The sequence below is a fragment of the Phragmites australis genome, chromosome 10 (genome assembly GCF_958298935.1).
Source record: "Phragmites australis chromosome 10, lpPhrAust1.1, whole genome shotgun sequence".
NCBI classification, from domain to species: domain Eukaryota; kingdom Viridiplantae; phylum Streptophyta; class Magnoliopsida; order Poales; family Poaceae; genus Phragmites; species Phragmites australis.
In genome coordinates this window covers 1011153-1035157 of record NC_084930.1, presented here as the reverse complement: position 1 = coordinate 1035157, position 24005 = coordinate 1011153, and the positions used below count along the sequence as shown (strand labels likewise).

The 24005-nt window shown below is 42.0% G+C and overlaps 2 protein-coding genes across 3 annotated transcripts; both read right to left on the bottom strand.

Annotated features, from left to right (window-relative positions):
- Positions 1-767: 767 nt before the first annotated feature.
- LOC133931199 (protein CCA1-like) lies at positions 768-3924 on the bottom strand. The gene is made up of 6 exons (XM_062378035.1): positions 3479-3924; positions 2618-2743; positions 2387-2498; positions 2245-2306; positions 1734-2090; positions 768-1658 (listed from the first exon to the last, which is right to left on the bottom strand). The coding sequence occupies exons 1-6, from the start codon at positions 3500-3502 to the stop codon at positions 1029-1031; spliced, it is 1311 nt and encodes a 436-aa protein (XP_062234019.1). The 5' UTR covers positions 3503-3924; the 3' UTR covers positions 768-1028.
- A 2019-nt stretch (positions 3925-5943) lies between these two features.
- Positions 5944-23805, bottom strand: LOC133931197 (callose synthase 3-like). 2 transcript variants are annotated; one of them, XM_062378031.1, is made up of 42 exons: positions 23648-23805; positions 23262-23511; positions 23083-23183; positions 22691-22815; positions 22515-22608; positions 22301-22411; positions 22099-22230; positions 21911-22003; positions 21678-21769; positions 21343-21469; positions 21028-21165; positions 20873-20949; positions 20695-20788; positions 20157-20279; positions 19934-20048; positions 19135-19469; positions 18993-19045; positions 18849-18909; positions 18195-18276; positions 18074-18123; positions 17906-17992; positions 17464-17589; positions 17172-17360; positions 16927-17087; positions 16269-16392; positions 16092-16192; positions 15576-15705; positions 15327-15478; positions 11048-11157; positions 10807-10932; positions 10626-10694; positions 10366-10540; positions 9757-9901; positions 9081-9200; positions 8881-8999; positions 8662-8745; positions 8341-8453; positions 8031-8260; positions 7140-7949; positions 7004-7054; positions 6569-6754; positions 5944-6474 (listed from the first exon to the last, which is right to left on the bottom strand). In XM_062378031.1, the coding sequence occupies exons 2-42, from the start codon at positions 23482-23484 to the stop codon at positions 6226-6228; spliced, it is 5883 nt and encodes a 1960-aa protein (XP_062234015.1). In that variant the 5' UTR covers positions 23485-23511; positions 23648-23805; the 3' UTR covers positions 5944-6225. The 2 variants fall into 2 exon arrangements, with proteins under 2 accessions (XP_062234015.1, XP_062234016.1); XM_062378032.1 differs by having other exon boundaries at positions 23262-23506; positions 23648-23769.
- Positions 23806-24005: the final 200 nt, after the last annotated feature.

Sequence of the window (24005 nt, the reverse complement as noted above, 5' to 3'; positions counted from 1 at the left end):
TCGTTGCTTTCGCTTCCCGGCCTTCCACCACGGAGGACGAAGCACTTACCTGCACTCCAAATCACCACCGAAAATTTTACAAAAATCGGTAGGCAATGAGGGAGAATCAAAATGGAGAAATGTTCATCAGGGCAGGGGTGGTCGTTATTCGAGATACCGACCACCCCCCTCTGGTTCCATTGCACTTCAAACTGACGATCCAAATCCCCACCAAAATTTCAAGAAGCATTGTCGCAGAAGAGGATTCCAGGTCTGAAATGTTTCTGCGAAATTTCGATATCAGTGAAGTTCTTCAGAGGGAGAAGAAAAAGGAGAAACGTTCATGGCGGGGCACAAGTAAGCGTCGAGGACGCGGCTGGGGATGTCGCAGCTTCTCGTCGTCGCAGGCAGGCACGGTAGTCGGTTGGACGTCGTGGCGGAAAAAAATTCTATAAGATATGTTCTCATAGAAAGATCTCTTATGCATGCTAGAATTTACTTCGATAGCGAAATGCGTCGCCGAGCGCATCCCCAGGGTACGCATGCCTCCGTCAGTAGTCGACAGATCACAGCTGGGTACGGGGGCATCCAGTACCCTCCCTTCTTTTTAGGCTGCAACTGCTAGTAACCTCATCAGGATTCAAATGGTGGCGGTAAATTGATTTCCACCGCCCAAGTTTGCTTTAGATTACCACTAGTCTGTGCTCTGTACTCTTAGACAGTAAGCACAGCATTGCCATACTCATTCAGAAATCAATTTCCAATTAGGAAGGAACTCTGAACAAGAGTACAATAAATCATGGTTCCCTTATATAACAACAGGTCAGAGATCGGCATCCCTGCAAAACCTTTCTTCAGTCTACGCTTAACAGCAAACTACTTGCAGCTTCTTAAGCTGCAAGCAGGAAGCAATAATACACATACACGGCCAATCCCTGCCTCTCGGCAAGTAAAAAATTGTACACACTGGAAGAACGTGTGCAACTGGTTCCTACTGTTCAGAATTAATCTCAGTTAAATTAGCTGCAGAGAAATACTGTCTGCTTGGGTTATTCAACTTTACACCTCTTATATGGCACAAATCCCCTTACCGATTGATCTCTGCTGCTGCTCGGCTTTACTCTAACAAAGGCCGAATTCACGCTCGGTTTCAGCTCAAAATTTTGGGCTGACTCCAGCATCTGAATTGTTCCAAGTGGCTCCTTGACAACTTTGGAATTCTGCAGAATCGTTGTCTGAACATTGCCCATGGAGTCTGAACTCGATTCGACCGAAGGACTTTTCCCGGTATCACTCTCACCGGTAGCTTCATTATACAGTCCTGTACTTAAACCCCTTGGATGGCCTATGGGAAATCCGTAGTAAGGCCACCATAGATGAAGAGGGCCAATCTTAGCATCACCTGATTCACCCACATGGAATGGGAATGAATTATATCGAAGAAGCCATCCATTAGGTGCAGTATATGCTGCGACCCCTCCAACTGAGGGTGCTTGCAACGTTTCTTGGATAGAGGATTCGGAGCTTTGTGCACCATCTCTGTGTCCCCCATCCGAGGAACACACTTTCCTCGAGTCTGGAATGATAACTGTCTTCCCAAACAGCTTCAAACTTGTTTCCTGCACTCCCAATGAATCCTCTTCAGATAAATCGCCATCGCTGTTGTCCTGCTTTATTTCCTGTAACGGTGAGTATACATGGTTATTCATTATGTTTGCCCAGTACAAAGGATGATCCAAATGATAGATGTTTACCTTGCGAGACTGATCGATCTCTGTTTGTTGAGAAGGCAAACTTTCCTCTCCACTCACCAATGCAGGGACATTGTTCCCATCATCCGATGACACAGGAGATGTACACCCTGTCGACGGATTTGATACAGAAGATCCGAAAGCATCCGATTGCACTGCAGATAGCACTGACACTGGAGAACCATTTTCTTGGTCGGAACCATAAGGCGACGAAATAGGAGCAAGTTTCGATTGGCCCATTGCTGGATTCGCCACAGTGCTGGAACTGGCACACTTGCGAGGGTATGGATGCAGTGGTTTTCTCTTTGGCCTAGGGGGTGGAATCTCAATAGCATTACTTGCCCCAGGCTCGCGCACCACCTGCACGATAAGCACCACGATTGAAAATGAGGTAAGGGATCTCACTGGTTTCAGTTAATTGTAAGTCAGATTGTACAAGCACATGTAACTGTAGACTACTGTCAATGCAGTAATAGCTGCCAAATTGGTCATAACTATCGGGACGATTAAGCACCTTTGAGAAAAACTTCTGAGCATGGCTTCGAATCTGGACAGCAGTCTTTGTGCCAATGTGGTCTAAACAGCAGTATGGACGAATCAGAAAACAGGTCATCAATGAGTTCTAATGCAAAGTCAGATATATAGGCTGCACACACCTTGTATCTGGCGCCAAGACCGGCCATAAAGCTTCAGTGCCTCCAAAAACCTCTCATGCTCTTGTTCCGTCCACTTCTCCCGCTGCTTCGTGATCGTGTAGGGCTTCCGAACCTATTTGAGTCAGGTGGGTGATCATTAGGCATTGTGGCCTTGCTGTAGGATAGTACACACTGATGGGGACCAACTGGCATTTGCATACAGATGTCAAAAGCGGGATAAGAAACGGGTACCTTGACAGGGTACCCATCCATCCCCTCCTTGGGTTGCGTTGCATCATCAATCAGGGGAGATTTGACCGCATCCAAGGGTAGTCTTTTGTCAATTGGCAAGGCACATGAATCCAGTCCATCCCTTTCCTGCGGGCAGCAACAGGAAACACAGATTACTGCTTGCTATAGCTGCATACAGATTGAAATGATCGGTTTCTTTTTCCTGTAATCTTTAATCTCGAACCCATGCTAAATTTTACCATACAAAAATGGCCGAATGGATAAAGCATGGTTTGAGATTTTTCAGTGTTTGTGATACATCAACTTACACATATAAAAGACAACTGCTAACACAAAACTTTACTGATTGGGAATGATTAGCTCCAATGTTTCACTCATGGATTAAATGGAGACCACAACCACTACTACGAGTTACCAATTACCATTATAAAAAGGGGAAATGAGTACGCCTAACTACCAGAACCACCTTCCTAACATGGAAGACACTGATGTTTCTGAATTTGGTATTGTGGTTTTCGGCGTGCGTGATATTTTTAATCAACTAGAGTATGATAGGAGTATTGCCCATCTCGTTCTCGAAGCCTCTACAGATATCCTGACTAGGGTCCTCCCAAAAGAAGAAGCGTCTAGCTAGAAACAGCACATTCTTTAAGAAACAAATATAATATTGCCATTAAAAAACTTTTTTTTGACCAATAACCCATACAAAAAACATTGGCAAAAGAGATCTGAAGCGTTAATCAGCGCCAAAAAATAATAGTAATTATTAGCACCGCGCGAACAAACACACAACCAAGGTTGTGATTTCCAATTGACGCCGACAGGCAAGAATCAAGCTTGCAGAGAAGAAGAGATCTTTACCTCCACCTGCGCCATGGATGCCATGAGCCAGCCCCAGAGCTCAAATCACCGCTTCCCCTCAGCACCTCGCGTGCGCCGAGAGCCCAGGACAGAAGCAGCCGGCAGCGGCGCCGGCAGAAACAAGGAACTCGATGAAAGGTCGCGCCTTTCTCACCGGGGTCGCCCAGGAGCCACTAAAAACCGCTCGCCGGCGACCGAAGGCAGCCAACCCGGGGCCAAATGACTCAACACGAAAAGAAAGAAGAAACGAAAATTTGGCGGGGAGAGTCTGGCGAGCAGCTCAAGTCGTGGGGACAAGAGGCGCGGAGGTGGCGCGCTGTTAAGGATCCCGGCACAGGCGAGGCGGGAGGGAGGAGGAGGAGGAGGAAGAAGCGGCGGAGAGGAAGCGTAGGAGGCGGAAGCGAGGAGGGCAAGCAGCAAATGGCGAGAGGAAAGAGGGGGACCTGCCGTGCGGGAGATTTTTGGGGGCAAGGAAGAGGAGGGAGGCGCGCCACGTGGGACGTGGGCCCCGCATGTCAGAGCTGGAAATTTCGAGAAGGGCCGAGGATCTTGTGGCTGAGGAGCCCCGCGTGAAGCGGGACCACCTGCAGGGACACGTCTGGCTTCCTGGATACCTATTTTTCCGCTTTCTTTTTCCTTTTGGAGAGGGGTCCTCCCTTTTCCATTCTGGTACTTCACAGTTTTGAGTACAGGAAAAATTACGCGTATTCTAAAACCGTGCGATATTTGCTACTTAACAATAATATCCTGTCTAGACTGACCGAAAGGACGTAGAGTTTGGCATTTCGCACCCCTATGCTCATGCTCATGCTCAAATAGGAAATGGCAGAGAATAAGCAGCAAATATCTGGAACCGTTCAAAACAGGAGAGGTCGGGAGGAAACCGTATTTATTTGATGGATGAACAAATCATAGAAAGGAGAATGAAATTCGAGTGGCTCCTCCTCTTCTTATCCAACCACGATATTTTGGCCACAAAAGAATTCGGCATGATTTTAATTTATCCAAATGCTTAGATAGTTATTAGTCCAGATGTCCTCCTGGAGACTGAAAAGTAGCAACGTGTGGTGAAGGGAAGGGGATTATCCGCAATGAGATGGGGAGGGAGTCGCGGAGGCGAGCAAAGCGTACCTGTGCTTTCTCTCGGCCACGTCACGCCGACACGTGTCCGCGGGCCAGCTTCAGGTCGGGAAAGATCATCTGGTGGTAGGCAGCCGGGGGGGGGCCCACCACGACTCACCAAGCATCCCTGGCCACATGTTTCTTTTACTACAGGGAGCGAGTTCTGAATCGGATCGGATGCGTGGAGTCATCTCCACTCTTTTAAATACTTCACATTTTCTTCGAATATATATAACATTTACTCTTGAATTCCTCCAAGAGTTTCATACTAGTACTGTGTATTACCAACAATATCTAAAACTGGGATCACAATATTTTATCGACCTACACGTACTTGATTGATATGGTATATACCAGAAACCTTACTTGAGCTACACCTGGTTCTGCTCCTGCTCCTTCTCCTGCTCCAGGAAGATTTCTGCTAACCATGGGATTTGTGTATGAATTTAGCGGACAGAAGCGTGACAGGCTGCAAGATGCAAGGCACAGGAAAATGAGGTAGATATTAGTAAGAGTTGAAAATGGAGAGTAGAGTATGATTTTATCAGGTGAGGTGGGGCCTGCAGAATTGTGGATAGGGATGGGATAATCAAGAATATGAATATCCCCAGCAGCACATGATAGATAGATACATAGATGATGACTAGGAGCAGGAGATCGATCCAGTTAGATATAGAGCGGTGGTGGTCCAAATTAGCAAGCCGTCTGCTTCCCAACGCAGGTACATAACTACCGGGGCGGATCCATTTATATCTACAGGAACACTTGTTAAATTTTCGTTTTACAGCAATCTATCTCATGTAATAGTCTATATGACACCTTTAAATCTAATAAGTAAGGTATTCGGATTCCTAACACTACAGTCCACACTACTGACAATCAGAGTAATGCTCTCACAAGGAACCTCCAGCACGAGAGTGATACTGGCACCAGTTTATAAATCGGAGGGAAAGCAGAGCCACAAGTAGGACTGAGACTGACTACTACATCGTCCTCGTCATCATTTTTTATACTTTAAAATTCATTTTTGTTGTGCCGTTGTGGTGCATTACTCCCTACGTCTTTCGAGATGCTTCAATTCAACCAGGTTAGGTGGCCACCAACACACAATAAACTAGTGCTACTAGTGCAAAATCCTTCTTCAGTTCTTTTTTTTTCTCCTTCGCATCCCTTTTGGGTTTTGTTACTATACTAAAAAGGAAATGATTCATAAAAAGTCATCCATATTACTGTATTTATTTGCTTATGTAGTATAGAGTAAAGCATCCATGCTTGCACCAGTAAAGAGGTTAAACAAAACCCCTGGTATTCTAGTCTCAGTCATGATTTGAGCTCAGCCAGGCTAAGATTCAAGTCCAAACTAGATAGATAGATATACATACATGTTCACCATCAGGTTACATAGATGCAGGATCGAAATCTCAGCAACTAATACAATAAGATACTCCCCAGCAGTTGCTTAGAAATTGTATATCTAACACAGCAGCACACAGGACATGGCGGAGCTTTGCATACGGTTCTCAATCTACAACTACACTGGAAATACTAAGGAGTCTACTGAATAGTGAATTCCCTCTGATCTCTCAATCTGATAGCATGCAATTTGTCAGTCATGAGCCGTGAACCTACTCCTTGTTCCGGGTTGCTCGGTCCTTCTTGTGCCCTCCAAGGATACGGGAGATCTGAAGACCTCTGCTGAAAGCCTGGTTGAAGAGCATCCTCGTCTGGAATTCAGACACGAATGGGAACCAAGCAAGGAAGGCGATGGGTGTGAACAACAGGAGTCCCATGAGGATCTCATAGCCCCGGGCAAGAGCCTTGATCGATCCCCAGAGCCCGATCTTCTGAACAGCAGGCCTGATCGCTTGGGCAATCTGCAAAACAAGGCAAACCCAGGCTAAATAAATCAGCCCCTGAGATAAAAAGGGATAACGGAAAGCAAAGGAAAAAAAAAGTTCAGTCCCTAACCAGGAGCAAACCCCATCCGGTTGGCATGAAAGCAAGGATGCAAACGAAGATGTCAAGAACTGTCATGTGAGGGATTGCTATCAAGATTATAATAATGGAGATAAATGTTATAAATATGAGGCCCTTGATCAACCGGAAGACAAGCTGGAACTCTGCACTGAACCTCCTCCTGCCGACCGATACAGTCTGAAAAGAAAATCATAACTGAGTGTTCCAGAGAGAAAGAGAGAGCAGTTGAACCATAGGTTTCTACTATGGTTCCAACATTCCGAGAGCTAAAAAAGCAAACAGTACAAATTAAGTTGCCAAAATTTATAAACCAGAAGGGATTTTTTACTACGTAAGCACTATCACAACCAAACCAAGTGAATTGTGAAGTCTCTGGGCCTGTGCGTGCCAGAGCTAATTGAAGAAAGCATGAAAATTGATTGTTACCTTCATAACGACCAAAATAACGAAAATGACAACCCATGAGAAGCAATAAACCTGGAAATGAGCAGTAATTAGAAAAACTCCGTCCAGCACAAAACTGATGAAACCACCTACAAGCTAAATAAGATGAGTAAATTACCAGCACGCTGCGGGTATCCTTGGTTATATTCTTGGTTATTTTCAAATGATACACAAGTCCATACTGGTAGATAAAGAAACGCAATGCCAACAGTATTTCAACAATAGTACCACGCTTCCCGGAGTGTCGAAGAGGCTCCTGCTCTTTTTCCCACCATGACTCCCAGCTTTTCTCTGGCGCTACGCCAATACCTCCACGGTTGCTTATCCACTTGTTCCAGTCAGTCCAGTCATCCACAATCTTCTGCCACTCGAACCCAGAAGGATTGAACAGGAATGGTGCAAATAGCCAAGTTCCCACCATGAACCACATGGAAATGGTGATGAAAATGTATGTTATAGCCCCTCTATATGACTGCCCAAATATTTCATACACAACAAGTAAAATCATCAGCTCAATACCCTTGACAAAATGGCTGCGAGAATAGAGTCGGTAGTTGTCAGCGAATTTGGCATGGAACACCACAAATCCACGTCCAGTGGCTCTATATTCAGCTCCTCCATGGAGTAATGTCCTCCCGTAGTAGTGAGTTTTGGTCCCAAGTGAAAATGTGAAGAAAACAGATGCCAACTGAAGTTGCATTAGCACAAAGTCACTCAATGCCGTTCTGAATCCTCTCTCCAGACCGATTTCCATCATCATTGGTAGCGCCATCAAAAATCCAAGTTGCACGAAAGACTCTGATGCAAGAGCAACCTGGAGAGGTGCATTATGGACAAACTTCCTTCCAGTAGCCAGTGCTTCATCAAGTCCGCTAAGGACAAGATATAACCGCCCATAGAGGAAAACATATACGATCCAAACTGTGATCTAAGTCCAAACAGAAAATACTAGAAGGTTAAGAGTTAACCAATGATTCGGAAAGTGAGAAGTTCAGGGTCAAGAAAATACCATTGTACTGAAGTAGAAGCCAATTGTAGTATAGTAACAAGACAACATTCTAAAGAAATCAAAACGGTGCCCCAGCCGATAGATGTCACGGCTCAGCGTCTGTTCTCCATTACCATTTGCAATCTTTGCCTCAAATAGCGATATTTGATTAAGACCCACATCTCTTCCCTTGCCAACTTGCATGTATTCATGATGAGTAACATTGCCTTCACGCAATGTGGAATTGAATCCTGCATTAGAAGAAGCCACATTATTGCCAGAGCAGTTCCAGATTTCCAAAAGTCAAGCAGCAACAGCAAAAGCTTCGTACCGGCAAATATATCCTCGCTAAGATTGATGATTTTGGATGCTTTACTCACACCACCCCTTGTAAGGTGGAACAGACGATCGAAGATATCAGGATGGCCGTAGTGAAAACGGACCCTGAACAAAAAGATGTTCAGGAAAAGATTGTCAGGGCCAAATTTTGAAAAAGAAACACCTCAAAGAATCAGGTTACTGTCCAGTACTAGTACTATAGGGGAGATAACAGAGATGATTCACACGATCCGGATGATTGACATAAACAGAACCAGTAGACAACTTATGTCATACAATGAATGTACAATGAACTATGTTTTAAGACAAATACCTCAACGGATTGGCAAGCACACGTTGTCCAATAGTCACAAAACTAGTCTCCTGATTTGACATGAACCATGCAAGGGATGAAACACTGCACAAATTTAGTAAAAATCAAACACAATAGGAAAAATGGAACCCTACACAAATCACAGCTCAAAATAGTCCAAAGTAATGACATTGGTACATTATTTAACCATACTTCAGAAAATAGAAAATGACAAATTACCTGCCAGTAAATATGTGTTCTCTTACTCCAAGTATCGACGGATATCTCACACCATCATGCTTCTCCTCGAATTCTTGCAGCAGATTTCGCATCTTCAGAGCCTCTTCCATATAATGCTCCTGCCAGAGAGCTTGACATAAGTAAATACACAAAATATGCAAAAAATAATTCCTAAAGCCGTCAAGTACACAAAGCTGTACCTGATTCATATCTATTGTCTGGAGACATTCACCTCGAGTGAATATTATTGCATGATTCTGATTTTCTGGCTTTCCTTCACCTAGAATAGCATTACCTGGCAGTTTTATCTTGTAGATGACCTACACAGGAAAGACAGGTGCAAATAAGTGCACGGATTTCGCACCACTGAGGCTGTGAGAAAACATTCCTTCCAAAGAAGAAAAAGGGCACTGTAAATTGGATAAGTCATCTGAAAGATGTTGAAGCATTCTAGATTGAACATAGAACAGTCCCAATATCCGCACACACAATTAAAACAAGCATTTCAATTAAAAAATCATACATCACTAAACAGTTTGGATGAATTCATCCCAGACAAAAGGGAAAAGAAACAGATTTTGATGTGTATTGAGCACTTTAGCTATGGACAACAAAGATGGGAAAATGAACTACAACTTCCTTGGGTGCTATTTAAGGAAAAGCATTAGTAACTAGAAAATAGGTTCTATGATGTCACAGCTAGGATTATTTTCTTGGCATGCCTATTTAATCTTCCTCAAAATGCTTTCTCCACCAAAAACCATTGCATCAGATTGTAGTTTGGGTAAAAGTAAGAAGTAGCAGCCAAAGAACCAAGATAAAACAGAACAAATTACACGCAAGCAATACTTAATTAATAGAGCATTTTTGCAGTACCTGATCAAGACTCTGGCCAGGCTCATTAGATTTTGTAACAGAAGCCTTCACCAATGCTGAGTAGTACACCTTTTCAACCTTCTTGTTCCTATCCTGGCTAGGCGCTTCGACTTCATCAATATAGGCAACCCGAAGCGATGGGTATCTGTGAAATGGCCTTTCTGTTATTTAAGTACCATCATATAACCTAATAGACAGCAAATGAGCTAAAACAATGACAACATTAAGCAGTAATGTGCACTAAACAACTGCAACATACCCTGCAAAGTTTTGCACGTAGTTATTGGATTGTAGTGAAATAAGATGTTATAGAATTTTGCAGGGTATGTTGATTATCTGAAAGGACATGGAACACAGTAACACCACCTAGACAAAAGTAGGACAGCTTCCAACACAGTAATAAATTAACTCACAGTTAAACTATAGATAGTGCCATACTTAGATTGTTCTAGCTCACCAAGCATACTGAATGCATGCAAAAGCAATACTAATACCATAATGTTTCTTTTCAACTTGAGTGTATAGTTTGAAAAATGGAGCAAACAAAAGGAATATTCACAGTCTACTCCCGGAATAGCCATTGATCCAGAATTTTTCAATGAAACTCACGTTGTCATTAGTCTCAAAATGTCATGTGCACAAGTATCACCAGAACGTTTCTGGATTCCATACTGCTGGCAAGAGACAACATATGTAAACTTCATGTCAGCTATAGCCTTGCACTGAGTCATTAATAGTGAATCCTCAGACATCAGTTCAGTTGCTCTGTAGCCTTCCATAAGATCTAATGAAAACAAGAAGAGAAGTCATTACATACATCAAAAAATCCACATTCAGAACCACAACATAGACTGATATATTAGAAATACCATCATCTTTGGCCATATCAAGAAAAGCCTGAAGCTCCAAAGCTTTTCGATAGTACATCATTCCTCTCACTGTGTAGGCAAGAGCAACAATCACAAAAAATAACTAAACATCATACCTAGTTTAAGAGGTTTCTTGAGACAGAAAAATACAATGGGAAGCCACGCAAGAGGTATAACATACCAGTTCTTGTCAATGTTTGTCCTCTGTATGATGCCCAAAGGCGAAGCTCCTCTTCCAATCCTTCATCCTCACGGAGGTCCTCCTCATTCTTGCGCTCCACTCTTTCGAGGAAATTTTTCCATTCATCTTCAAAGAGGTTAATGAACAAAATGTCAGTTCCAAAGGACATCAGAGGACCAAACCAAAGGAATTTGCATCAAAATCAATCCCAAGTAAAATGTTACGCAAGGGAGAATATAACCTGGGTAAATTTTCTGCAAGTAGAAAAGGATGGAAACTCCATCTTCATTTGGCTCTTCTAGATTTTGTGAGGAAAACAGAACGTCTTCCTTGTAATACGGCGTCAAGACACTGTGGTATAGGAATCATTGCAGAAAAAGCAAACAAGAAACCTAATCAAAAGATTGAATCAAATACCATATATGTTAACTTTGTATAGATTGCACAAATGATGGATAGATACATTGAGGCCCAATGGGCACAATATATAAAGGTGGATGAGGGAAACCCTAGGACCAGGAGATGACTCTAATACCCTTAACACCCCCTCAAATGCAATGTGAATGCAATGAATTTTCCTTTGAAGAGTTGACACTAGGCACTAGACTTAAAAAAATGATACATCCGGAGTCCAATATCAAATATGTCATTGAAGCATGCAACTCTTGAACAATATCGATGTACAAACCAAACTCCTCCACAAGAGGGTACTGCCTTCATGACCTGTGCTCCAGCAAATACCTCAAGTCTTCACAAACTATCCTTCGACTCTTCAAATATGAATCTTGCTTTGGAGACTTTGAACATGACAAGAATATTGAGATGTGTCAAATCATACCAAAGGGAGAATAGAGAAATCACTGCTGCAAGACGACAAGCCGTGAGACAATATCATGATAACGACAAAGACGACCATTGGTCATGACGTGTAGCAAGACAGCTACAAAAGGACCAACAGGGAAAGGTCGCATCAATGACAACGACGATGGAGTTAACTAAATCGACGAGGCTAAGCTAACCACCAAACAAAAGAAGAAATTGGCTGACTTGGCAGAATTTTGTGAACACGCACGGCTAAGACGAACTGAAAAAGTGCAACTGACTCAATGAAAGCAAAGACCGACTGAGATGCTAGTAACGGCATGCAATTAGGATATGGATAGCAACAGCGAAGACAACCTCTAAGCATCAAGCAACAAACAAACAACCACTAGTAGCAGATTTGGATGGAGCAATGCACACATAAGAAACATGACTCAAAATACTGTAGATACTACAAAAGAAAAGAATATGACTTAGTGGACTATAGCAGCAAAGGGAACTGTGATATATAGAACCGGAGTACCAAAGAGCACCAGGACGAGGCAGAACCCGACAACTGCCACGGCCATCAACCAGTACCAGCGGATTAAAGAGAAACTCCCGACTACGGATTTGGAAACGGATCGGCAGTAGCCTAAAGATGAGGATCCAGAGGTGGCACCACGTGCGACCATGGGGTGGCTGCCTCCGTGATGGGCAACAACAGAGGTGATGAGCTTAACAACGAAAGGCATGGCCGTGGCGCCGACCGCGGAGACGGAGTTGGTCACTAGCACCTCAGCTTCGGAGACCACAAAGGGTGGCGACGACAGTTGCTCCATCCACGTGCCTCTTGAGGATGGTATCGGCGGGGCAAGACGGATCCGTCAAAAACGATAGCATCGACGTGGAGATCCGGCGACAGCAAAGATGGCGACAGATCCAGCAACGCGCGGAGATTCATGACAAGCGTGACACGAGGACCCACAAAGAATTACCTCGTTGGATCCACGACGGCACGAAGAAGACGGCGATACGAGGATGACGGCAGACGCGATACGGGTGGGAGCTTGATCATGTGGACCGTGCCGCGAGAACTGAGCTGCACAAATTCCTTTTGCGCGAGCTGCACGATTGTGACATCCGGCCCAATTTGGATTGAGCCCATGAGTGTATGAATACACATGTTTAGTACCACCAGCTAGTTGAGAAAGGGTGAAACTAACTTATAAGGCCACTAGAGTCCATGCCACCAACCTCGGTTAACCCTTTTACGCGAAACAAAGACAAAAGCGAAAGCAGGTTGATGGAGTGTGGTATGCCCGGTATACGGTAGGCCTAAGCCGGCTTGGACTCTAGGCTTGCAAATGGTATCAGAACTGACCCTAGCAGTTACACGAGCACGTGTGGGCCAGGGGCACAAGCATTTGGCGCAATGCACGTGTGAGCCCTGAGTGGTCACACGACATAGCATATGTGTTGACACTGACGCACAGACATGTGCTAAGAGAGAACGTTTATGGGCATTTGCCCAAGTGTGTAGGGCCGGACACACGTAGAAAGAAATGTGGGCCTTAGCCTCCAGTCAATTTTTTTTCTAGTTATTAACCCTTGGTTTCTACAGTTGGGCCCCCAGTCATTTTGTACACGGCCCCTCACTCGGACTCAGCGACTGGTCATCAATTCTCATGCTACCCATGGTGCTCATGCTAATTCAATTATCACAATTTTCTTGGCATGATTGATTTCAATTTTCAGTGCAGTTTCCAAACACCATCATCATATACACCTAACCAACAAATCAACATTTTTTCCTGAAATGTAACAGAGTACAGAATGACAGGAAAGATCATTTGCATAGACAAGAAAAAATGTGTATTCCTCACAGCAATTCTGATTTATATCATCATGATCCTTGAAATTGTTAGTTGTCAGGTATTTGTATAAGACTGATAAATCCATTCTGGCAGGGGAAGTACATTCTTGAGCGTGAGCGTGAACTTAGCCTCTACATACATGATACATAGTTTGCTAGCTTGGAAAGTATAGGTGATCTAGCTAAACTCATGGTGGATACACAGAAGCATCTCTCCTATCCTTTCGTGCATTGGCTTTTGAAACTAGCGCTTACTCTTCCCATTGCCACTGCAACTGTCAAGAGATGTTTTTCAGCTATGAAGATTGTGAAGAATGCTTTGCATAACAAAATTGGTGACAAGTTTTTGAGCTAGACTCATTTGCTTTGTAGAAAAAGATTTGTTGGACACTGTCACTAATGAAGTGATCGTTGATCATTTGCATAAGATGAAAGATCATCGGGAAGAATGCAATGTAATGTACTAAAACCTTATTCTCTTTTTATACTTACTAATTACTATCTTCAATTCTTCATTAGTATTTACATGGCCGGTACTAACTTATGTTTCCTCAGCACAGGTAATAATATTATTTGGAAAACAAATATTCTCTTTTGCAATTTATGAATTACATTATATGATATTGTGATATCTCAAAGTCATTTTGTGTGCAAAGGTTAGTTCACTTGAGTCATAAACTTGTCTTAATATTGTGTGATGAAGTTATCTTATGACTTATGGCAAAAGTATTAAGTTGTATATATATGACATAGTTACACGTTTTACGTTTATGAGTATATCTCTATAATTTTCATAGACGCAGGTGCCCCCACTCATTTTTCATCATGTGTCCGCCCCTCCAAGTGTGGGTATGTTGGTCCGATGAGGATGTCAGGTCCTGAGGGGGGTATGTGGCATATGGCCCAATTTGGATTAAGCCCATGAGTGTATGAGTACACATGTTTAGTACCACATTGCTACTTGAGCAAGGTTGGAACCAACTTATAAGGCCACTAGAGTCCAAGCCATCAGCCCGGGTTAACCCTTTTACACGAAGCGAGGACGAAAACGTGAGCAGGTTGGTGGAGTGTGCGGTTTGCCCAATGTGCAGATAGGCCTAAGCTGGTTTGTTACAGCAGTGCAACCGAAGACGATGAAACGGTGGGCGACGACCAGATCCTGTCACAAAGGCGATGGGTGAAGATAGTGGAAGACGGCGTCAAAAGAAGATGGATCATGGGAAGTGGATTAGATTAGTCTAATCCTAACCTTAACCATGCTCTGATGCCATGTTAACTTTGTATAGATTGCACAAATGATGGGTAGATATAGAGACCCAATGGGCACTATATATATAGACGTGGATAAGGGAAACCCTGGGACTAGGAGATGACTCCAATACCCTTGATTATTATATATTGACATCACCTTGCAAAAATGACCTGGGGCGACAAGTATTGTCAAAAAAAGGTGCAGAAACAAACTTATGCTAGCCAAAGTTATATAATCAATGTTGCTCAAACAATATAAATAGACAAGCATACTCTAGTTCAAACAAAGCACGGCCAATAAAATAAAATCATTTCAGCTGCCACCTTTTCCTTTTGCTAAAGGGACTAAAAAGGAAGGACAGCATCAACATTTCAAACAGATAAAACTGAAATATCATGGTTACGAAGCAATCATGATAGTCAATATTTGATATTGCCAACATGAAAAATGCACCGGGGGGGGGGGGGGGGGGGATAATAGTATGAAGATAGTCAATATAATATGTGCTTCAGAAGGTTTGAGAAGAACAGAAGTCAGTGCTGAATTAGTGAATAACAGATACAAACAGAGAATGAGTGGTAAAAAACTTACGAGAAGGCCAACATGTTCCACACTTTCGGAGCATTTGGCATCTCCATAAAGAGAGAATTTGCAAAGAACGATATTCGCCTTCTAGCATCAAGGTTCGTAGGGACATCCATAGCAGACTCCTTCACAGTTAGCAGAAGATGAAGCCTCTTTATCTGAAACACATATAGTATGAATCATTACATCAAAAGGAAGGACATAATCATCATATCAGAAATTCCGTTTTAATATGGACAGGTCTGAAAATCAAACCTTTTCAGTCCATGCATTCGATTCCTCCATGGGGAACTTAATAGCTTTAGCAAACAACTGATCTTGCTCATCTAGCGGTGTAATTCCTTCTTGTCTTCTATAATTCCCAACATGTATGGAATCCAACACTCTGAAAAAAAATACAAATATCACAGGCTATCAGAACATTTTAGGAGAGATCAAACAATCAATTTCAATAAGCATTACATATCATCGGAAAACATTACTACAAAAATCACTAAATTGTATGTAGAGCTGAAAATAGAACTCCAGCTTTAGATTCAAAAAGAAAACAACAGTGTGTGACTCCTTGCAGCAATCAGCAAATAGCAGCCTAGCCCTAGAAACACTATAATTCTCAGCTAACATGGTAAACAGCAAGAAAGCAAGCAGATCTGCATGACAACAACAAAATGGCTGTAACAAAAAAAAAATGGATGCAAATAAGTAGCATGGCACACGTATTATTATTTGAAGAAGATAATCATGTATTACAATAGAAGCTAAACTCCTCACCCGACAAGCTGCTCTTCCTCCATTATATCCCTTGTGACCACCTCAAGCATATCTTGGAACAAAATGACAACTTGACCCAAGTCTTCTTCCTTATTCTTTTGCTGTATTCAAAGATAGATGCAGTGAGGAGCTATCCTCTGCGAACACAACCTAAAACAATAATGGCAGGTTTTATACCAGTAACTCAAGTAAGTCAACAAACTTCTTGCTAAGTGCAGGAAGGCTCCTCATGTTCAGATCCTTTATCAGAGTCCCCTCTGCTATATGTTTATCCAAGACATCAAAAATCTCTTCTAAGACACTGAAATAGGCATTAAAAAGGAATTTTAGACAGGCAGATGTTGTAGGCAAAGGACAAAATATGTAAAATTATAATGATGTCAGGCCATCCACAAGGTGACCCTTCGATTCAGATAAATCTACTATTTTCAGGTTCATTAACTCCGAACCATAACACACTATGAAAGTGGACCATCATTGTGTGTGAAGAGATAAGGTTCGTGAAGGCTTCAACCGCCTACTAAAGTGCTGACAGTATTGTCGGGGGGAGGGGGGTATTCATTGCATAACTCCACAAATATACTCAGAAGCTGAATGCATCACTCAAAATTCCGAATTTTCAATTTATCATATTTTCGTCCTTTTCAAACCAAAGGCTATTGCATATGTTTCGGTTCCTCGAGTTGGGATGGAATGTTCAAAGCAGAATTTGTATTAGTTTAGATTTAGTGCAATGTTGCTTTCAGCTGGACTAGGAGCTATCATGTAATCTACATGTTTTGCTTTCAGTTCCTAATTCCTTAACAAATAAGAAGCCTGATAAAATAAAACATACTTTTTCTCGCGCTGGCCAAACACTAAAGTATTGATGATGTTTTTGAACAAAGCATAGCATTCTCTGATAGCATAGGAAAAATACGGATCTGATCCCATTCTCTTCGTCAGATCACGGTCTTTTCCACCACTGTCTGCCGCCATATCCAACGCTATTGGAATCTACAATCCAGTAAGTAAACCATAAACACTTGAATCCACAAACATAGTAAGTCACAAAATTACAGAGTGATCAAGAGGAGACACCTTGCTAGCGAGTAGGAAAGGTGGCCATTGGAATATATTCAATTCACGATCTTTACAGTATGGAACAAGTAGCAAATCCATCTCCCTGTTGTCTATGAGATCTTCTTCACGAAAACTTGTGATAATCAGGTTCCACATTTGAGCAAATCTTGCAGCTCTTTTCTCCTCCTCTTTTTCATCACCAGAAGCCTAAAAAATAAAGCGTGTCAGGTAACTGATAAATATTGTCTCTTCAATATCGATCTGCCAATAATCTACTCATAATGCCAAGCTTCACACTAGAAATCCATACCTTGGGTTTCCTGGAAAAAGCGGCTCGGAAACCTTTGCTCTTGCTTGCATCAGAAGGGATCAAGCGTTCATTGAAGGCCACAGGCAATGATTCAAAGCGAGATCTCAACATTCCTAACGTCCTTATCTGATTTTGTAGACCAAGGAAGGAGTCTACCATAAGTTCCTCATGATAAATAATGCTTCAAGACATTAGGGGAATAAACAATAGAGCATGACGGTGTCACTAAAAAAAAGCAGAATGTGGTAAAATAATTGGAAATGGTAGCTTAAAAGAGATGGAAAATTTAAAAACACCTGTCCTAGAACTGAGTTTTCTGATTTGCACTTGCTACTAAATGCAATGCAATTTATTAGAAATGGAACTGCTTCATAACCCAAAGCAGCGCTAGCACATTAAATCCATCGAATAATGAAGTAAGATACTGAAATATTTTACTAACCTCGCCAAGACGACGATAGGCCCCGTAGATACCACCAATCAATGTAGAGAAAAGAGCATACCAAATTTGAGTGTCCATGAAATATACCTGGACAATTTAATTAACAAAACTCAGCATATTGGTCAAGTAAGTTCTTTTTACAAGGGACAAGGTGGGGTTGAGACATACCAAAATAATTGGAGCCCAAAGTGCAATGACAATGCCAATATTGTTAGTTCCTGCAAATTGAACATTAATAAGAACACCAAAATAAATCCAAATGGAACATAAGAAATTTCAGGATAAATACCATGAGGGAAAAACTCGTGCCACTGGAATGTCCTGATTGGTTCTCTCATTATATCTTTCGTTGGCTGTACCAGAGGCTTGATCTGCAAAAAGACAGTAAGACAAGATGAATAGCCAGCAAATTAGTGCCCGAAAGTCTTGGTCCTTATAGAATCCCAAACAAATGGACAACATATCGCCAACCATTCAACAAGCCCTCTGGTAGCTTTTGACATGTACAAACAAGGTGTTGATGCTCATTTATGTGTTAACATTTTGTACATTCAAGACCAAGGAATGGCTTCTGTTTAGAATGATAATGTATAAATGAAGAAATACATATTGAGTTCCACACATCAAAGTTCAGGCAAAACCACAAGCTGTCATGGAAAGGTGCACAATCAACTTATATTTCACCACCTAACTACCATTGCAGCAAACAACATGATGTGATATTTTGGTTTCTACATTATCAGTTTTCCAACTGTCAAAATTCACAGTAGACATTTGGAAAAAATCATGGTCAATGCTCAACTGTGAGATTTTTTATTATTTCTATTTTTTAACGAAAACATACAAGCAATGATGGCGCAAACTTTGTCGTGTTCAAGGATACTGAAATGAAGCATATATCAATAGAGGTATAATAAATAAGATACAAGAAACAAATCTTTACCTCGATATAGAAGCTTACTGTCAACTTCATTGCTAAAAGAAGAACCCAGAACATGGTATACCTATCAGGACAACAATGCTGAGCGACTGGAAAAGGTGCAACACTAAAAACAAGACAATGTGAACATGAGCTAACTTAACATACTTGAAGAGGGAGAATGCGCCTTCATGCATTCCTCTGCCAACAAATAATCGAGGCTGCAGAGAAACATAGGATCTTATTGGAAAAAGATATCAACAACATCAACCATCTAATTAACAGCAGAAACCAATAGGCGGAAAGCTACCTGAGACCACCACATCATGAATGTTATGACCTTGAAATTTGAACTCTCCAGGTACCTTCTCAGAAATGGGAAAAGAAATAGCATGGAAGCAAGCATGTTTGGTGCCAAATATATCAGAACAGCCAAAATGTACAACGATGGCTGATTATGACCATCACCAAGCCAACTTTTTATTGTTCTTGCAAGACCAGTAGGATTCTCCCATGTGTATGCATAAGTTACAGGTAAAATAACAACCCATGCAGCAGCTGATATTAATTTCAAGACATATCGCAGCTTGACTACAAATGGCATGCTTCTTCTTGCTTTCCAGCCAAATACAATGTCCAGGATTGCTGTTAAACATATTGCAGATTGGTTTAAATTTATGAGAAATTACCTCAACGTAAGAAATATACATGCAAATGAAGGAACAAGATGCTTATGTCTGAAAAGCAATGCACTCAAATATATGACCTTCAGTGTAATGTTACGGAATTCGACATGGTCGAGAAACTGAACAAAGATTGCTAAGGTACAAGTTTATCAAGGCTGCCAATATTTGGTTGTTGCCAAAAGCAAAAGACAGGCAGCAAAAAGACAATGGAGTAGGACTGTAGGACTCAGGGTATTTCTATGAGCAGAAAAGCTTGAGAAGGCACATGCTGCTTTATCACGTAGAGCAGAAAAGCGAAAACTGCTAACTAGATTGGCGTATCAGAGTTCTGTAACAACTACTTAGCTCCGTACCAAACAACTTAGGACGTCCATTGGCAAATATGTGAACAGAAAGAGAGATGATAGGAGTTGGATCAAATACCTTGACCCAACTTCAAAATTGCAGCAGTTATAAATATGCTCAAAACCTGCTTAAATACTCCAGCATCAAATATATCACTTGGTGTGGTACCATTCCAAGCTATAATAATCATGGCCTATATTAAAACCGAAATCCATCAGAAATATGTGAAACTAAAGGGATGACAATGTTTAGCAAAGAGAGGGATGAAAAGAACTAAAATGTACGTGAAAGAGAAACTAACCTGTAAGGATAATATTAAGAAGATCCACATTCTGTCGAAACTACGGAATATGTGCCAAAAGGAACGTATCTCCACAAAATTAGCCTTTCCCATCCAATGGACGCTACCTGTAGATCTGTTCTCCTGGATCACAACCAGAAAAATGGGTAACCAAAAGGATTGATATTCCAAAAGGTCTTTATTTTAGCTTGTTTTATGTTGAGGGAAACAATAGACATCACATTAAGCCATGGGTCTATATTACAAGATAAACAATTTAAAAGACAAGGGACAAGGCGAAAGGCATGCAAAACAAGCAGATCAAATCTAGCTGGCACAATATTGTATATTCGAAGAAACAAATAGCCAAAAATGAGCATATGTACAAAAAAAAAAGAAACAAATATTATGCAGCACCTGACCAGAATACTCAATTATCAATTTTAATGGACGTGTACTTAAGCAATTGCAATATTATATAGCAGAAGAAAATATTAATGCACTGAATTTATGCATTGGAAAGAAAGGTGCAAGGATGTTAATATAAACAGGAACCTACTTCATTCAGACGATTAGGATAAGCATCTTTGGGAGTTTTGAAAAAATCAGCATCAGATCTCATCGGCCATCCTAGCCGGAAACAATCAACTGACCTGACAAGCAATACAGAAATAATTTGGCTTTATTAAAAAACTGGAGCACAAGATTGTAAACAACTCAATTCAACCATCGCTTACCAAAAGTACTCATTTATATCATCATAGTTTCTCCAATGTGAGTGCTTTGATTTTATGTACTTGCTCCTTTCAGCTTCCTATTAAGTTCCGAGAACCTGATCAGATATAAATTGAAGTATGCCAACATTTAAAATCTAAATATGCAACCGTTATACCTTCTCTATGACTTTGTATATTGGAGTCACAACTTTCATCAAGAAGGCCTCTTCATCACCACCATATGCTGGTTTAACATTTTCACCGGTCATTGGGCTCACATTTCCAGCCAACATGCCATAGAGTTCAAAAGCCATCTATTAAGATGCAAAATAGCACTTTTACCAATCAAGATGGCCTCGCCAGAATTAAAGCTTATACACAAAGATTCATACCAACACACAACCATTCTCCAATGAGTATATCAACACATTACTAAACTGAAGGTAACAAATATCAAGGTATATTTAGAAAAAGAACACAAGTTGACTTACATGATGGTAGATGTAGCAAAGACACTCTGGCATGAATCTCAAGTTAGCTGCCTCACCCCAAATCAGGAGGTACAAGCCCATATAAAGAAGCTTACGCTGCTGGACTTCCTGTTGGATGGTTGGCAACCTAGAGGTCAATTGGCCAAAACTCTTAGAGAAGCAGTAACTTGTGAAGATTTGTAATACTCCTTTTAAGTGGGAGAAACATTAAGTCTGAAATTTCATAATTATCTACAAGTTAAAAAAAATTAACTGAACAAAGGCATGTAACCACAGCTCTGGGAAACCAGTCCCAGTGATTCTAATACATTTGTTAGTTGTTTGACTGAACATACCATAAACTGCTTTTGCGGCCTAGGTACTTGCACCACTTCTTATAATTCTTGAATAGCTTCTTCATTACAGCATCAAGAGCCCAGTCATCCAACTGAAAAACAGAACCCCAAGAGACCATGTAAATACATCATCACATTATTAGTATGCAAATTGGGGACAGACCAAACGAAAAAGGGAAAAAAAAACTCATTTGGTTCCTCTCAAAATTTTAACTGGAAAATGAAATATGCACCTTTGGTTGTTGGTCAGTCTTTCGCATTTTCCTTATGTGCACATTTGCAAGTAACAGTATCAGATGTTCCCTTTGGTTGGATACATTATCTTTCTGCAAAGAGAGCCTTGCATAGATTGTTTGTGTTTCCAATGCAAAGTATACCTCAACAAAAAGAATTCACAGAAAAATGACTCTCACACGGTTACCTGAAACCCGAACATAGCCTGAAGCCAATCAAGAAGGTCTTTACCAGTATTCTTCTCATCGGGCTTCTTTTCGTGGTCCTTGGGCCACGGCAGGCCTCTAATATTCCGAAGCGCGTAAACAGCAGCTTGAATCTACATAATTGCTAAAGATGTAATTCAGCTGTAAGATGGGTTTTTTATGAGACTGAAGATAGATGAAAACCTCTGGATATCGCATGATAGCTTGATCAGTACTTTCAGGATCAAGGGGCAGAATATTGTAAGGAACATACAACTTCTTCTTTTCTTCGACTTTGTTGTGTGTATCCAAAATCTGTTGACAATTACAGGTACAGAAGATGAGCAGGAAAGTTGTGTCACAATTCAAAAGGAAAGGCGGACAGAATCCGTGATAACAGTAGAAATAATTTATGTACCGCTTGATCAACTTCGACGGACTGTGAAACGTTAACGGCTTTCAAGACCTCGAACAGGACAGCAGCTGTTTGATATGCTTTGGTGAGCAGAGCACTGAGCGAACAGAAGACCATGTGAGGTAGAAGCAACAAATCATCAGCAAGAGTAAGTAGACCTGACACGACAGGCGGCTCACCGGTCAGCCTTGTCAGCGGCATTCTGAAGTGCTTGGATGTACTTCTTGTAGTATTCGCGGTAGAAACGCTGCATCTCTCGAGCATCACTCTGGTGCACCCTTCCCTTCAATGTAGGATCGTTTTCCTAAGGAAGTGAAGCCTCAACAAGTCAAAGAGGGAGACCAATCTTAATTCTTTATCATAGAACTACGTGCACGTGCTCGAGGGATTCAGGAAATGAAAAAAAACTGTGCAAAGAGAGTAAAAAGAGGTTATCAAATTAGGACCCGCAGATACGAATTAAACTATCAGATCCCCCAATAAAGTAGCAGAAACACCGCATTGCATGGTGGCATGGATAGTAAATTCAGCACTGTGGGGTCAGCGGGGAGAAAAAAGAAAAGATTTTTACCCTCTCCAACCTTTGCAGAAGCGCAGTTTTAAACTGACGAACACCACGGCCACTCGAAGTCGGGTCGAGGCGATGGGCCTTCTCGAAAGCATAGAATCGACCTAGTGAAGGAAACCCAGGAATGCAGTAAGCATGCATGGAATGGATAGGTGCAGACGGGAGAGAGGGGAGATGCTTACAGAGATAGGCGACGCGTGGGTTGGTGGCCTCGACCTCGTTGGCGACCCGGAGGATGGGTGCGATCTCGACGAGCGAGGACGGGACGACCTCGCTGTCGAAGATGGACTCCCCCAGGTTGCCGACGGTCTGCGTCCGCAGCAGGCGCCTCCCGCCGGACGCCCCAGCCGGAGAGGGAGAGGCCGAGGACGAGGACATGTCCGTCCTCCTCCCCGGCGCCGCCATTCCTCTTGGCTGGCTCAAATCTCTTCTCTGCACAAAAAGGAAGAGAAAAAGAATCCAAAAAAGAAAGAAGAAGTGAGCAAAATGGGGGAAAGCAGAAGGGCGGGCGGGATGTGATATCCGGGGGATTGCCTTGGGGGAGGCGCATGGAGAGGCGAAACCCTACCTAGATTTTGGCGGCGAGGCGAGGTGTGAAGTGTGAAGGCTGCTGCTGCTGCTGGTGGCGGCGGTAGTAGCGCTACCGGAACGGAGGAATGGGGAATGGTGGGTGAGCGGAAAGGTTTTGCTTGGCTTTTCAAATTTTTTTGGTTTCCCCGTGCTTGTGAAAAAGGGCTGGGAGTTGTCGCTTTTCACACTTGTGCCACTAGACTTAATGGAAGTGAAATTTTCACACTGCCATAACGCATGGTTCATTCGTATCAGAAGAATAGCTAAAAATTATAAAATAAGTAAAAGAATTAATAGATAGATGAGTATTAGATGGAAAAAATGAATGATTAAAATAGACTGTGTGTATGTAACAT